This window comes from Chroicocephalus ridibundus, chromosome 2, assembly GCF_963924245.1.
Source record: "Chroicocephalus ridibundus chromosome 2, bChrRid1.1, whole genome shotgun sequence".
In the NCBI taxonomy this organism is placed as follows: Eukaryota; Metazoa; Chordata; class Aves; order Charadriiformes; family Laridae; genus Chroicocephalus; species Chroicocephalus ridibundus.
In genome coordinates this window covers 131,204,873-131,219,091 of record NC_086285.1, presented here as the reverse complement: position 1 = coordinate 131,219,091, position 14,219 = coordinate 131,204,873, and the positions used below count along the sequence as shown (strand labels likewise).

At 36.1% G+C, this 14,219-nt stretch overlaps 1 protein-coding gene across 5 annotated transcripts in view; it reads left to right on the top strand.

Annotated features, from left to right (window-relative positions):
- Positions 1-14,219, top strand: part of PDE7A (phosphodiesterase 7A) — a 78,099-nt gene that overhangs the window by 40,766 nt on the left and 23,114 nt on the right. For 3 of the 5 annotated variants that reach the window (XM_063326973.1, XM_063326970.1, XM_063326971.1), the window contains exons 2-3: positions 1,164-1,224; positions 8,780-8,863. In XM_063326973.1, coding sequence (XP_063183043.1) covers positions 1,164-1,224; positions 8,780-8,863 — 145 coding nt within the window. The remainder of the gene's footprint in view (positions 1-1,163; positions 1,225-8,779; positions 8,864-14,219) is intronic. The other 2 variants (XM_063326972.1, XM_063326974.1) reach the window with 1 other exon arrangement.

Genomic DNA, 14,219 nt, shown 5'->3' with positions numbered 1-14,219 from the left:
GAAGTTCTCAAAGGGGTATGATAACCCCTTGTGGCACCCAGGACTTCAGTGTCCTCATTGTAAATAAGAAGTGTGGTGGTCACGGAAAAGTCATAGGAGATTTTAATGCACACACACAAAAAATCTTATTTCTTTATAGAACAAATGTTGTGAACTGGCAAAGTTCAGTCTGATTGTGAAGGTCATCCTCTGATCCTAGTAAGGTCATGAAATAACATTAATGAAGGCCCTAGGAAGTGGCAGAAGATGTTGAAAGAACAGTAAAGGCAAGACGTGAGGCTGGGTGCTAGGTCATGCAAAGCCTTGGGGACTACACGATGCCAGTGTTGTGTAACTATGAGAATGTTTCTCCAGTTTTTAGCTATTAGAGGACCAGTTCACTGCACTTGTGGGAGGCTTCCTGGGTTATAACTATTCTCGCGTTAGCTGAATATGTATGGAACATACGTATTTCGCGTAGGTAAGAAATACAGCCTATATGGGAGTATCTTAGTGTCATGCATAGGTAGCTTTTGTCATCATATGTGCAATACCACTTGCTTGTTTTATTTAAAATAGCTTTATGTAGTACATCCTGCTTCAGTGGTACCTTGATTTGACCTCAGAAAGTACTGGGTGGAATGAAAGTAGCATGTAGCCGGCAGGTTCTGCCCTTGCAGAATATAGATTGAATTCCTAGGACTGCAGTAATGGTGTCATTTGAGTTATCGTACTTCTTTTAAAACTACTTTTAGCTTGAAAGATGGAAATACCCCATAGGTAAAAGTAAACAAACAAATAAACCAGGAACTGCAAGTATTTGTTTTAAGTATTACATTCTAGAAGGCTATGAGGAGCACGTCTGCTTCATCTTGTTTTGCGTCTCTTTTTTACTGTGAGAAATGATAGAGGAGCATCCGGAAAGAAATATAGAGGGGATATCTTTTTCCACACTCTGGTCCTGTTTTTTATAATGTCTTCACCAGCAATTCCTGTCCTTCCTTTGTCCCTTCCTAAAACAAAATCAGTGTGTATATATTTGAAAAATGTATGTTCAGATTTCCAAAATAAATTTTGAGAGTTAAATTGGAAATGGGCAATGGGCAATTGATACTTTATTTTAATTTCAATTTAAAAATGATTCAGATCTAACTTGCATAAAATATACTTTTTTTTTTTTACAGAGACGTGGAGCAATTTCCTATGACAGCTCTGATCAGACTGCGTTGTACATTCGTATGCTAGGTAAGCATACCAGTTTCTACATTGCAAAGTTCTAACATTTATGATTGATTTAAAATAATTATTTTCTTATATTTGAGTGATGAATTCTTAAACTTACTGTTCCGTTTCTCCTGGATAATACTCTGGTTAGATTCTTTAGAAGAGTTTGGGTTCTTTTCTGTTGACTTGGGTTTTTTGGCTGTCTGCCTTTTTTCTTTTTTTTTTTTTTTTTTTTCTTTAATCATTAATCATTGTGTCAGATGTTTTCCTCCTATATTTAAAAAAAAAAAAATGAAAAAAGTCTTATAATTAACGTAACATACTTGGTAGAAGTTAAGTTTTCCAAGTGACTCATGATTGATCTTTATTTCTGTGATGGAATTTATCACCTCTGCATGGTATCCTTCTGGTTAAAACTGTAGCTGAAAGAACATTTGTGTGAGAGCTACCACACGCTTTTAAAAACTTCAATACTGAGACTATGAAATGTTCAAGGTGTTCTTAAAATAATGATGTGATTTTAAACAATACTTCTCTTATTAGTCCTAGAAGATGACTAGAGAAGCGAAAGGATACATGAAAGAGCCAGTAGTTTAGTCAACTTACTGAAGAATGTTTTCCGGAGTAGTAACTAGATGAAGGGTAAAGCTGAATTAAAATGAAATAACCGTACTGGGAAGGGCAAGCGTCTGGGGGAGACCCTCTGTGATAGTGGGTGCATGGAAGGAGGAGTTCAGGTCAGTCAGTGAGAGGAGAAAGATGCAAAGCTCTTGCAGATCTGGCTGCCGAATTCGATACTTCCCGCACCTCTTCTGGAGGCTGCTGGTGGTGCAGATGGCATGGGGACTGTGCATATACTCTAAGTCTGTTTCACTGCAAAATTATGCCACTTAATTTAAGCCATCTTGAGCTTTGATTTTGTGTCGAAATGGACTATGAATGCTTGCGTGTCGTCTCACACGGCTCAATGAACATCAACAGCTAGCGATTATAAATTCTTAACCAGCTCCAACTAAATCAGCCAGAACATGTCTTTTTATGCCCTGAGTCTTTTCAATTTAGTTATATATTGTACATATTAAAGTCCCTGGAATTTCATAATTCATGCGTTGTCTATGAATTTAAAGTGTAAACTATATGCATCTTTACACGTGTGTATATATATGAATTTATAGTCATAACCTACGTTTGTAGGCATACATGTGCGTGTGTATATATAAATGTAATTTTGACTCAGCATCTTTTCATTTTTGTTTTTCAATTATGTTGGGTTTTTTTAAGTTTGAAGTTGTTAATACTGTAGCACTGACTGTCTACTGAAGGGTTTTTGATAAGAGAATATAATTACTTTGGAGATTTCTTAAGGGAGGCTGGAAGATGCTGATTTCTAAACGTTTATCGAAAAAGCTGCTGTGTTGTTTTTGTTGTTGGAAATAGGTTTATTTAACTTTCAAAAGTTGAAATAACTTTTTAACTTTCAATCAGCCTTTTTGCAGGATGAACACTAGAATTCTTCAAAATGTGATTTTTCTGCTCTAGTCATAAGAAAGTGAATTCAGGCCTAAGGTAGCTTCGTTTCCTTGATTTTGTGAATTTTTTTTTAAACTAAATTTGTTTTGTACATTTTTTTTTTCTGTTTCAAAATCCTGAAAAGTGAGTACTTTTAATTCCACTACAGGGGAAATATGTATTAATTCATAGGCTTGAATTAAAGGTACTGTAAACATATGTCTATGTGTTTATGTTTTTAAAAATAATCTACTAGTGATAAAAGCCCAGCTTGTTAGAAAATAATTCTTAATTTCTGCGAATAATCTGATTTCTTTTGCTACTTTGGAGGTTTAAGTGTACCATGATGTAGTTAGGCCCATCATTTCTGCAGAAGGGTTTGTGATAATGCTCAAGTAAATCTAGAGGAAAGCAAAGCACAGCTTCCTGTCGGTCTTGGTATATACACCTGAACTGAGGCAAAAATCTGATTTGTTTTGAAATCTTTCTTTGACTATGCTCATAGGCAGAACTAGAATATATTCGGAACATGATGTTAAGTAAACGAAATTTTCACTTGTTCTCTCATTGGAATTAATTATTAGATTTTGTGATTGGTGCTTGTTATGAATAGAATAACTCTTGCTGGCATTTGTTGCTGTTCAGTGATGCTAGCTGTTCACAGGCAGAAAGTCTTTTAAAGGATTGACCTCTTTAACTTTGGCTGGGGCGAGGAGGGTACCAACAAAAAAACAAACAAAGAATTGCTCATTGGATGTTTGAATCAGTATGCTAAATTTGTATTACTTTCTCACTTGGTGATGACTTCTTTTTTCCCCCAACTATTACGTACGCTATACGGTACAAGTTAGCAACTATTTACAGATTCATTTCTGTTGTATTCATAAATGGACCGTAAAAAAGACCAGCCTGAAAGCTGAACAGTTGGAAGCATCGGTATGTAGAAACATTCTTACCAGAGTATATTCAAGAATGAATATATTCAATTAGCATTTTTTGCAAGAAATGTGAAGTATTGCACTTTCCATACAGTATTATGAGGGGTTTGGTTTTTTGATTTATCTTGGTACATTTTAGCAGAGTGAGCTGTAAGGAATCCTCAGCTGTAACTTAATGGGAAGTTAGGCACAGTCATGAGACATTTTGCCTTTTACTTGTTTGGTTATTATTCCAAACAGACTATATCTACTAACAAAATGTACCTCAGTAAGGTGTTTATTTTAGCAGACCAAAAATATAAAGCCAGGGGTATCTCGACACCTCCCTCTGCCTCTGTTTGGTTGTGCTGTCCATAGAGTTGTTTCCTTTAATGTTTTCAGGCTGTTCGAGTGGGAATCTAATAAAAATTCATTTGCAGTGAGTAAATAGAAATTCCTGTGGTATAGCAGTGTTTCCAGGTGCAATTTAAAAGATCAAATTTTAGGGGTACACAAAATAACTAACTCTTAGCTCTCTTCATCAGTGTCGATATAAACAAACAGCGTTGACTCTAATGACTCATCTGTCATACCCCATTCCCAAAATATACACTAAGCCACTCCCGAGTGGCTTATTTACTATTTTAAAATACAGATACAGATGCAGCATTGTAGAATTTTTCTTTTAAGACCTTAGAAGGGCTAATGTATCTGCATCACCTCAGTCAGCTACTTCTCTTGGCAAGTATGAGGAATTCTCAAAATTTCTTGTAAGTGCTTCTGTGTAATCTTGATTCTTGGTTTTTCTCTTTGCTTTTATGGTTTCTTTTTTCTTGTTGTTTTGCGTTGCCTGAAAGTTTTGCTACTGTGCATGGGGTGGAAAGAATGGGGCACTGACTGCTTGTGTGGGTGAGTAGGCACCTCTCAGCTACAGCTGGAGCATTTTACCCTCCTGTAGAGGCCTTGATCACTTCAAATAGGAAGGAGCAAAGGCAAGCTACAGTGCAATGCAGGTACACGCTCTTCTCCGGTAGCAGTTACGTTCTATTCCTTTTGCTTTAATTCTGGCATATTTGGCTGACCTGTCATCTGTTTCTCCAACAAATACAATAGGAGCTTTAATCTATGAAGCTAGTAATTCTTTCTGGAAATCCCGCTCTTCACAACTTCATGACTTGGGTGGTTTACCTTGAGGTGGCTGTTGTAATTTCTGCTCCCAGCTGTCCTCCGTGATCTCTGAGATTTCTGCCCCTGCTCCAGAAGGCCTCAGCTCCCCAAGCAGCTGCTGCATTGTTACTGTGCCACACTGGAGTATTAGGGTAGCACGAAGTTATGTGCTGTGTAACCCTAACACACAGGGATGTCAGCTATGGCATTTCAGCTGCCTCGTAAGTATCAGAGCTGTCCTTGCGGTGTGAGCAGGAATCTGAGAGAGGGGTAGGAGCTATGTCTCAAGGTAAGTTTTGTTACAGCCCTGATTCCTTTTTCGTTGTAGCTGCAAACCTTCCTCTTGCATTCCTCCTTCTGCTGTTTACTCAGTTTTCAGTTGAGTTTCTGCCTGTATGGCCTTTGTCTTAAAAAATGCAAGCAGTTCTGGTCACCTGGAACTATTCTGGAAGAAAATCTAGTTAAATACTCAGCCAACAGATATTTTGCCATGTTTGTGCACAAAATCAGATTTTGAAAGGAAGGCTTCACGTTTTTAAAATCTTTCTCTTGATTCTTTGGATTCACAGAAACTCAAAGAGGGGAAAAAAAAAATTGTTCCTGGAAGTCCCCTGGATGCTGGACTCGAATGTGTTCCCCTAAGGAAACAGAGGAGTCTCTTCAGAGTGGCTAAAGTGGCCAAAGAAGAGACACTTAAGATGAAAATTGTCAGCTTGCTACCACTTCTGCCCCCCCAAGAAAATTTACCTATAAGCAAATGGTGCGATCTGATGGTTTCAAAAGATTTTTCTAGCCACTTTGATATTTTTTTAAAGGCCTAAATAAACAAAAGCTATTAATAAGTTCTTTTGGTTTAGGTATTGAATTTTAATTATCTTTAAGCTACTGTAAAAACGATTGGCTCTGAGGTTGCTGTTTGAAGGAATTTTGTAACAGTGTCCTTTTGTCTTAGAGAAATAATCTTAAATGCACAAGACATTTCAGATTTACCTATGATGATAAACATGGCTCTTCCTTAAAATTAAATTCTGTATTGTTGTAGAGCCACAGGGTTACAAAAAATTTGTGCAGAATTTTCCAGGCATACCGATGGGAATGTGTTGTGTTGTGTGTGAGCATAACGTAACGATGGTCCAGTATTTCTGGATGTTTTGGGACCAACTATACATACGTGGTAGAGATTAGTCTCACTGTGCTAACAGCACATCATTTCATAATGTGCTAAAATGCAGCCAGTTCGATGCAATTACTTTTTATGCTTCTGTACATGTAGAAGTTTCAAATGGATGTATGGTATCTTCAGATTCCGCTTCTACCAGTTTTTCCAAGCACACCTGTCTGAAATCTTGAAAAATGCAGTATTTCTATACAATGACAATGGAGACAGCTCTTCCGCCTTTGTTTTTTCCCAATAGGAATTTCTACTTTGTTTACTGTGATAAATTCCAGTCCTGTAGAAGTGAGATCTCTTTCCAGAATAAATTCAAATGTATTCTAAAATATTCATCCGTTGTTGAGATTCTGACTCGTAAAATACCCTCTGTTTCTACCACAATCAAGGAGAGAGAATTTTAACAACTATTTAATGAAAATATTTTGCTTTCTTTTCTGAGAATTTCTCATTTCATATGTATGCAAGTAAATACCCTCACTTTACTTTTATCTTATTACAGTTGCCTTTTTAATAGTTTGCCATGTGGATTTTTAGTATATCATTTTGTCTTTTGGCTAACTATTCCTGTAAATATACATTTTAATAATTACTATTAAAAGCAATGTAGTTAGTTGTACTTCTACATTTCCCTTGTAGACACTTTTTCTTATTTTCCTACTCGAAATCCACGACACTGCGGGCATTTCAAGGGTAACAAGGATACTGTTATTCTATCTATGCTGTTAGACTAGGTACTAGTAAATAAAAAAGAACAAAGCAGAGAGAAAAGTTCTACGTTTCATTTATCAGATGAACCTGCTTGTTTTGTTGTTTGCAGAATTTCATGTTAGTCTTCAGGTATTCTTCTGTGAACTTGCCCTGTTCTTGACACTTCAAACAAGTAAATTGTTCACCAAAACCTAGTTGCACACTGACTGAAACTGTTTGGTAATTCATGTTATGGTTGGTAAATTTTGCAAGTTGAGACTGCCTTGAAAACTAAATATAATTCATGAAAGCTATTATCACCTTTTCTGTAAAAAAAAAAAAAAAAATTAGTTCAACCAAAAAAAGTCTTTTATTTTTGTTTTAATTCAGCTGGTGAACTCATTCACACAGTTGTAGCTATGACGGATTTCCCAGATAAATATGAGTGAAAGGTAATGAAAGTTGCATTTTCCTCCGTGTAAACTGGTATTTTCATACACAGCTACTAATGCATTCACCTTCTGTTTTCCAAAATTTCCTCCCTTTTTCCTTTTTATTCACTTACTTTGTAATTAAAATTCACCAGTTGCTTGTGCCTAACAGAAGAGTTCTACAATTTGCTGCCTCTGTATTGCCTGGAGCAAGACAAGCCTCTTGCGCTCTGCTCAGATGAATGCTTGAACCTTTATAAGTAATATATTGTCAGTAGTCTGAAAAATAATATTTACAGGTAGTGATTGGGTTACTTTCCCTTGCATCTCTGTTAAGGTTTTCAGTTTAAAAAAACTAAAAGGAGTTGTAACTGAAAACGACAAGTATTTGGTATGTTTTTACTGATAGGTAAAGTTCAGACTCAATGTCTGGGGAGCCCTGGGTCTGCTTATCTTTTTGTGGTCCTTCCAGTGTGCCTCACAAGATAATATTCACATGAATTGTGTTGCTATAGATATGTGTCTATAGATATGTATCTCCAGAAAGATACCTACTAAGTATTAAAAGTACATTACTGAAGTTTTAGTCAGTATCTCTAGCTATTTTCTGACTTAAGTTGCCTGCTTCAGCATTACAAATGAGCAGATTGGAGAAGAAAAGGGAAGAGCGCTCAGGATGTTAGGATACTATCAGTTGCTGGAAACTAAATAGCTACATTTTTATTTTGTTCTTATAAAATCACTCTTAGTTCTTTGTGTTAAATGCTTAGTTTGGATTCATACGAAAAAATCACTGTGTTTAAGAAAAGGAGAATACTGCACTTGAAGTATTTTCAAAATTAGAAACCAGAACATTTTCACATCTTGAATTTCATTTTTTTTTTTTTTTTTTACGACTGGAGGAGGGAAACATTATTGCATTTGATCCTCAAAGGTTTGCCCAAATTTGTGATGGTGAAAGGATTTTAAGTGAAAGCTTTTAATCCAGGTGAACTACTTACATTAATGCATACAATTACCTAACAAAAGAATACTGATCAGCTTTCAGTTGGTAAAATGCATAAGTAGAAATCAACTAGCATGCTAAAAGATTCAGACTGAAGCTAATTGCAGTGCAAAATAGTTTGATAAAATTTTAATACTGAGTTTTGGTATTTTAATAGGCTCTTGTGTAATATTCAAACAGCTGAGCACAAGTAAGTAAATGCTAGTGGGAAAATATTCTATTATGTAATATAAACCTGTATTGTAACTAGCTTATTTGCTAAAAGCTACCATTTCTAGAAGCTGAATCTTTTTTGTACTGTACAAAATGTTACTGTTCTATGTGTGTTACTGAGGAACAAATCGACCTTTAATGTTGTTTCCTGTCATATTAAGGTGCATTTTTTTACCATACTGGTGTAGCAAGCTGTTCCTAATTTCATCTGAATGCTTTATCACATGCTTCTGGCAACGTATGCTTAGGCAGGAGAGATTTTGACAAGAAAGCATGCGATTGCATGTTTAACAAGTCTTCAAACTTTGTTTTGAATTTCACCTTTAAAAACAAAAAGCATTGAAATAGGCCTCTTGTTTGAATAACCCTCCTCCTTTAAGTACCTGAATCTTTACCCTCCAGGCTATGTTCATTTGCATTTTATCTCTGCCACTCTTCCACACTTTTATTTCACTCTTGACCCTGTTTCTAGGAGATGTGCGAGTAAGAAGTCGGGCAGGATTTGAAACAGAGAGAAGAGGTTCTCATCCATACATTGATTTCCGTATTTTTCACTGTAAGTATTTAAAAGCAGATAAATGACAAATAAACAAAGGCTTCCAGTAATTTTAACTACCGAGCCTCTAGAAATAAAGTTAGCAGCTTACATAGCAAGACCATTTTTTTATACTTCTTAGGAAAATCTTTTATGCTACTTTATTACCAAAAATAGGAGGAAAAATCTCACTGCTAATTTTTATTTCTTTAACCTCAGTTTAAACTCATTGAATTTAGACCTGCATCCCTATGGAAATGAAGACTATCTTATATACAGCTGCTGATGTGTGTGCTGAGGTCTTACTTGGCAGACACAATCAGTTGAGAAGAATACTTTCCTGCTTTTATAAAGTAACAGAAGGGCCTGGTCCGGGATGATGTTTGAAGAGAATGACAGTAGATGTCAATATTCCTGACCTGATCATAATCAAGTAACATTACACATACTCAAACACACAGCTAGGACTTAAATTTTTTGGACCTAGGCAAATCCTAAATGAAAATTAATGTGTTACAAGAAAACAGCATACTAAATTTTCTTTGATTATGTGTTTTAGGAAACATTTTTTCTCAAAAGTGTTACACACAGAATATTTTTTGATAATTTCAGTTTTTTTCTCTACATCTATATTGTTATAACTAAATATGTCAGTAGCTGTTGTAATATAAAAGCTTTAATAACCACCATACCAATATATGCAGCAAAAGTGCAGGGGACTTAAATCTTAATTAAATTACACCAATAATATTAATGTATTAAGTGTCATAAAGTATCTATACCAGCATTGTATCAGCACCGTTCCAAGTATTCTGAATGCAATGGAGAGATTTAGAAAAACTACTTTACGGTGACAAGTGTGGTTGATGTAATTATTTTATTAATAAAAATGAGTGGCAGAAACTGCTAATTCTGATCTTAACTGAAGTTACTCTTTTTAAAAATAGAGTGCTACTTAAATTTAAAACTCTTAGTTTCATTCAAAAGTTAGTATCATAGGTGAGAAAACAAAGTTTGAAGAGTATGCTATATTGATTTATTTTTTTTTATTAAAGAGGGTAAGAATTCTGTCTCAAGTCCTGGTAATTCTATTGAGTATAATAAAAATTCTCTGTAGAAACAGCATGCGACTTATGAATTACATAAATATGTCTTTTTGTGTATGTATATATATATGTGGCATTTCGTGCTGGTACGGGCAAATACTAACAGAAATATTAAAAGAACTACCTGTTAAAAGGCAGTCATGTATGATATTATTGCTGTTGTCAAATTAACTGTATTTTCTGTGGTACTCATCATGCTGTTTCTTTCCATCCTGGTGATTGTGCATCAGGCAGATCATGACTAATCAGGAAAAAGATTTTCACACCCTTTCTTCTTGCCCCTACTTGTTCAGGCACAGGCACCAGCTTTTAGCAACATCAACTGTGGTGTCTGATGACAGCAAAGAATGTTGCTAGGAGGCCCAAAAAATTCCTTGGCTATAACTTCCCTCTCGAGTCAGCTGCTGTGGCAGTTTTCAGAGTTGCCATATTATATTGAGATTATTTTTTATTTTTTTTTGCACTTCAGGACTGTGGCCTGTTACAGTGTTGCTCTTTGACATAAGACTCCTGCTACTTTGTGGAGTTTCTTTCAAAGTCAGTAAGGAATTCAACTGCGTCTTTTACGGTATCACTAGATTATCTATTCATTTACAGAATTTTTGGTTGTTTTTTTTAATCGGCAAAATGTTTTCTTTTTCTCTGCAATGCTAATTGAGTCACAGAATCACAGAATGGTAGGGGTTGGAAGGGACCTCTGGAGATCATCTAGTCCAACCCCCTGCCAGAGCAGGGTCACCTAGAGCAGGTTACACAGGAACGCGTCCAGGCGGGTTTTGGATGTCTCCAGAGTTGGAGACTCCACCACCTCTCTGGGCAGCCTGTGCCAGCGCTCTGCCACCCTCAAAGTAAAGAAGTTCCTCCTTGTGTTTAGGTGGAACTTCCTATGTTCAAGTTTGTGCCCGTTACATTTTGTCCTGATCAGTGTTTCCTTAATTGTTTTCAGTATTGTCCTGTCAGACTGCGGGTAGAGAGAAGTTTTGGTAATCAGGTTTAACCTCATTTTTGGGATATTCTCCCTGCCCTCCCCTGGTAAGTCCAGCAGGATTTTGCCACGTAAAGCTACACGGCTGAAAAATGTTCACCCATATGGGCAATAGATAGCATGTGAGAGGAGCTGGCTGAGCCAGCCGGCTCTTTGCTTGGGGCAAAAACTGGACTGAAAAGGGTCTCTTCTGTAGCTGAGGCAGGCTAAACCATCTCAATGTTGGCTTTTTTGTTTTGTTTTTTTTTTTTCCTTCCCCCCCACAGCTGCATACTGAACATCAGTAATGCATGGATATGCTTCCTTCATGGTGTTTGTGAAGTTTGACCGTAACTTTCTCCTACTATCCACTGACTTTACTCTGTGGTTCTAAATATTTTGCAACGATCTTATCTGTCTTGCAGATGACTTAATACACTGGCTGTCATTCACAGTGTTGAAGCATTATTGCCGTTTCGTATTTTGCTCAGCTACTTTTTGTTGTTTAGCATTATTTTCTTTTTCTGTCCATGATGTTTTGTGAAGAAGTTGAATGTCTTTCAGCAAGTCCAGCTAATGATCAGCTGACCAGTTCTCTTTTCCAATATATTATTAATAGGCTTTTAACCTGATATTTTATTGGTAGGTTTGAAGAGTGTTGAATTTTAAAGGCATTACTTACCAAACAGTAGCTTCCTGAAAGTTTTTGTGTTATGTTGGGGTGTTTTTTAATAATCACTTCTGTTTTATAACATTGTTTTTACTTGCAACTTCAACTAGTGTTACCAAAGTGAAGTTTGTTAGCATTTAGTTCTTACGACCACTTCTGTTGCTTCATATGGATTATAAACTCAGTGTTGGCATCTTCATCCCAGAGTTCTGTAATTGGCACATGAATATTCAGTTTCTAAATTGGCTAGAAGCATTCTCAACAGTAGCTTCTTTCCAGGAAATTAAATTTTAAAATGGGTGTTGGAAAAATATCTTTATTGCTGTTGCTAGAGATGGTGGTATGGGAGTCATATCTGAGGATTATTAAACGCTGCATTTGACTGATGATCAAACTAAGTTTGTTTGGTGGTAGTTTTCCTTCTATATTACCCATTATCCCAGAAGTTGCATTTTTAGAGCTAATCAAAGGAACTAGCCAGGAGGAATAGTTCAATAAACAGATTTTAATTTCAACAAGACTGCCTCCTGATGAATGGGGAAAGTCAGGACTGTATTCTTCATGTTGGTTGGTAGCTGGTTAACATTGGGACATCAATTAGAAGTTTTTCTGTTACCATGTTCTGATTATGTCTGTGTGGAACTACGGGTATAAAGTCAAGTTAGCAATTAAAACCACCATTTCTGGAGAGGAGAGAGCAGCTACGTAACTCTCTTCCTCAGAAGTAAATTTTCACCTTAAATATAATGGTCTGGTTTTGTTCAGTGGATGTGCATGTTTCACAGTTGCCCAGTAAATTGCATACACTTTACTATTTTATTGAGTTGAATATAGAGCACTGGATCTACTTTTCACTCCTCAGGTAACGAGGAGGCAGTTCGGCAGTTTGCTGTCTGACAACCCAGCACGTGCTGTTTGGTTTTCAGGGAAGTTATTGAAAAAGTGATTGCAGTGGTTATAACCACTCTTGCTCTCTGCTGGTTTACAAATAGACTACAGTTACCATGATTGCTCTTAAATTTTTTCGACATTACTCAAGACATCATAGATAGTAATTCAGTCTGCAGTATTGACAGACTATGTTGATAAAAGTGAGTGCAAAAAAAAAAAAACAACTTTGATAGAAGAATTGGTAAGTGACAGTATAAAAATATTCCCTTTTTCAGAAATAGCAAACCAGCAATAAAACGTTTGGTTTTGTTTCTTGCTATCAAGAGGTTGTCAATAATGTCTATTGTTTTTTATACGTGTGTGTCTGTGCTTGTATATCTATGACACTTAAGAAACTTTAGTTATGTTTGTGAGGATTTTCTAGTGTGCACAAACAAAAGTATTTATACTGTGCCCCAAACACTCACTGTTTCACCTGGGGAAAAAACCTATAAATCATTGAATGTGCTCGGTGAGGTGTAAGTATGTTATAGTGAGGAAGTGAAGCCAAAATGAATAAAGTGAAGCTAAAGTGGATAATTAAAGTAACAGCAAAAATATTGGGACATGTCTTATGCAGATACAACTTTAACGCTTTCAAACTTCCTTGTTAGGAAAGGGTTGTTGGATACAGTCTGGAAGAACCAGATAAAAACTGAATACTTTAGTTTTTTTTCTTCTTGCTTTTCCTGTTGTATTTGCACTAGAATAGATAAGATCTTGTCAGAAGGTTTTTAGAACTTTCTCCTGCCCCTCTAGTCTGAGCATGCTTCTACAGGGAGATGGTGATGTTGCCAGCATGTGTTTCTCTATTTTGTGTTTCATAGATAACCGAATATGTCACATCTGTGAATTAAAATATCTTAGAAAGAAAAAAGGGGTTTTTTTGAGTTAATCAGTATGTTTCTGTAAACGTTTAGGCATGACTCAATTTTGAATCAAATGGATGCTTGCATACAGTACAGTGCTTCACATAGGAGAGAAAACGACGTGATGGGAACTTAAAACTTCATCAAGACTTCTCCTTAGTATGGGGCCTTTTTAGCAGGAAAGGAAAGAAAGGAAGCGTTTAGGTGACTCTTACAGGTGATGGATGGATCTAATTATCTTTCTTAAAAGTGCAAACACATGAAGAAATTCCAGAGTTTATTGTCGGTGTACAACTTTCAGACTGTTTACTTGGAAATTGCAGTTCACAGAACATCTTATATGCTACTCTGAGATCTGGTAAAGATGTCAGCATCTACTGATTGCAATGTTAGTTTGAACTTTCTGGTTTTTTGCTCACAAATCATTGGAAAAGGTTTACCTTGCACAGTGAATTTAGACTTTCCTTGGGAGAGAGGCCAAGTCAAAGAAGTGAGAAGAGTTCAAACTGATTGCCTTAAACAATTTGTGAAATCTTTGTGTAACAGCACCTGATCATGCTTTTGACAATACTGTCTGGAGGTTGGTTAAGGGAGATTTCAGGCTAAAAGCTTCCAATTTGAGAATACAGGACAGATTTTTATTTTTTTTTTTGCTATCCTAGATGGTTATTTTACCTACAATTTCTTGTTTTCAAGTTTCTGTAAAACAGCATGAGTGCTCTGGTATCTTGCACTGGTACAGCTCAGTGTTTTATTGTTGAGGTAAGTTTGGCCTTAGAAGAAGACACATCCACATTCTAGGTTGGGTTTTTTGTTTGTTTTGTTTTTGTTGTTTTTT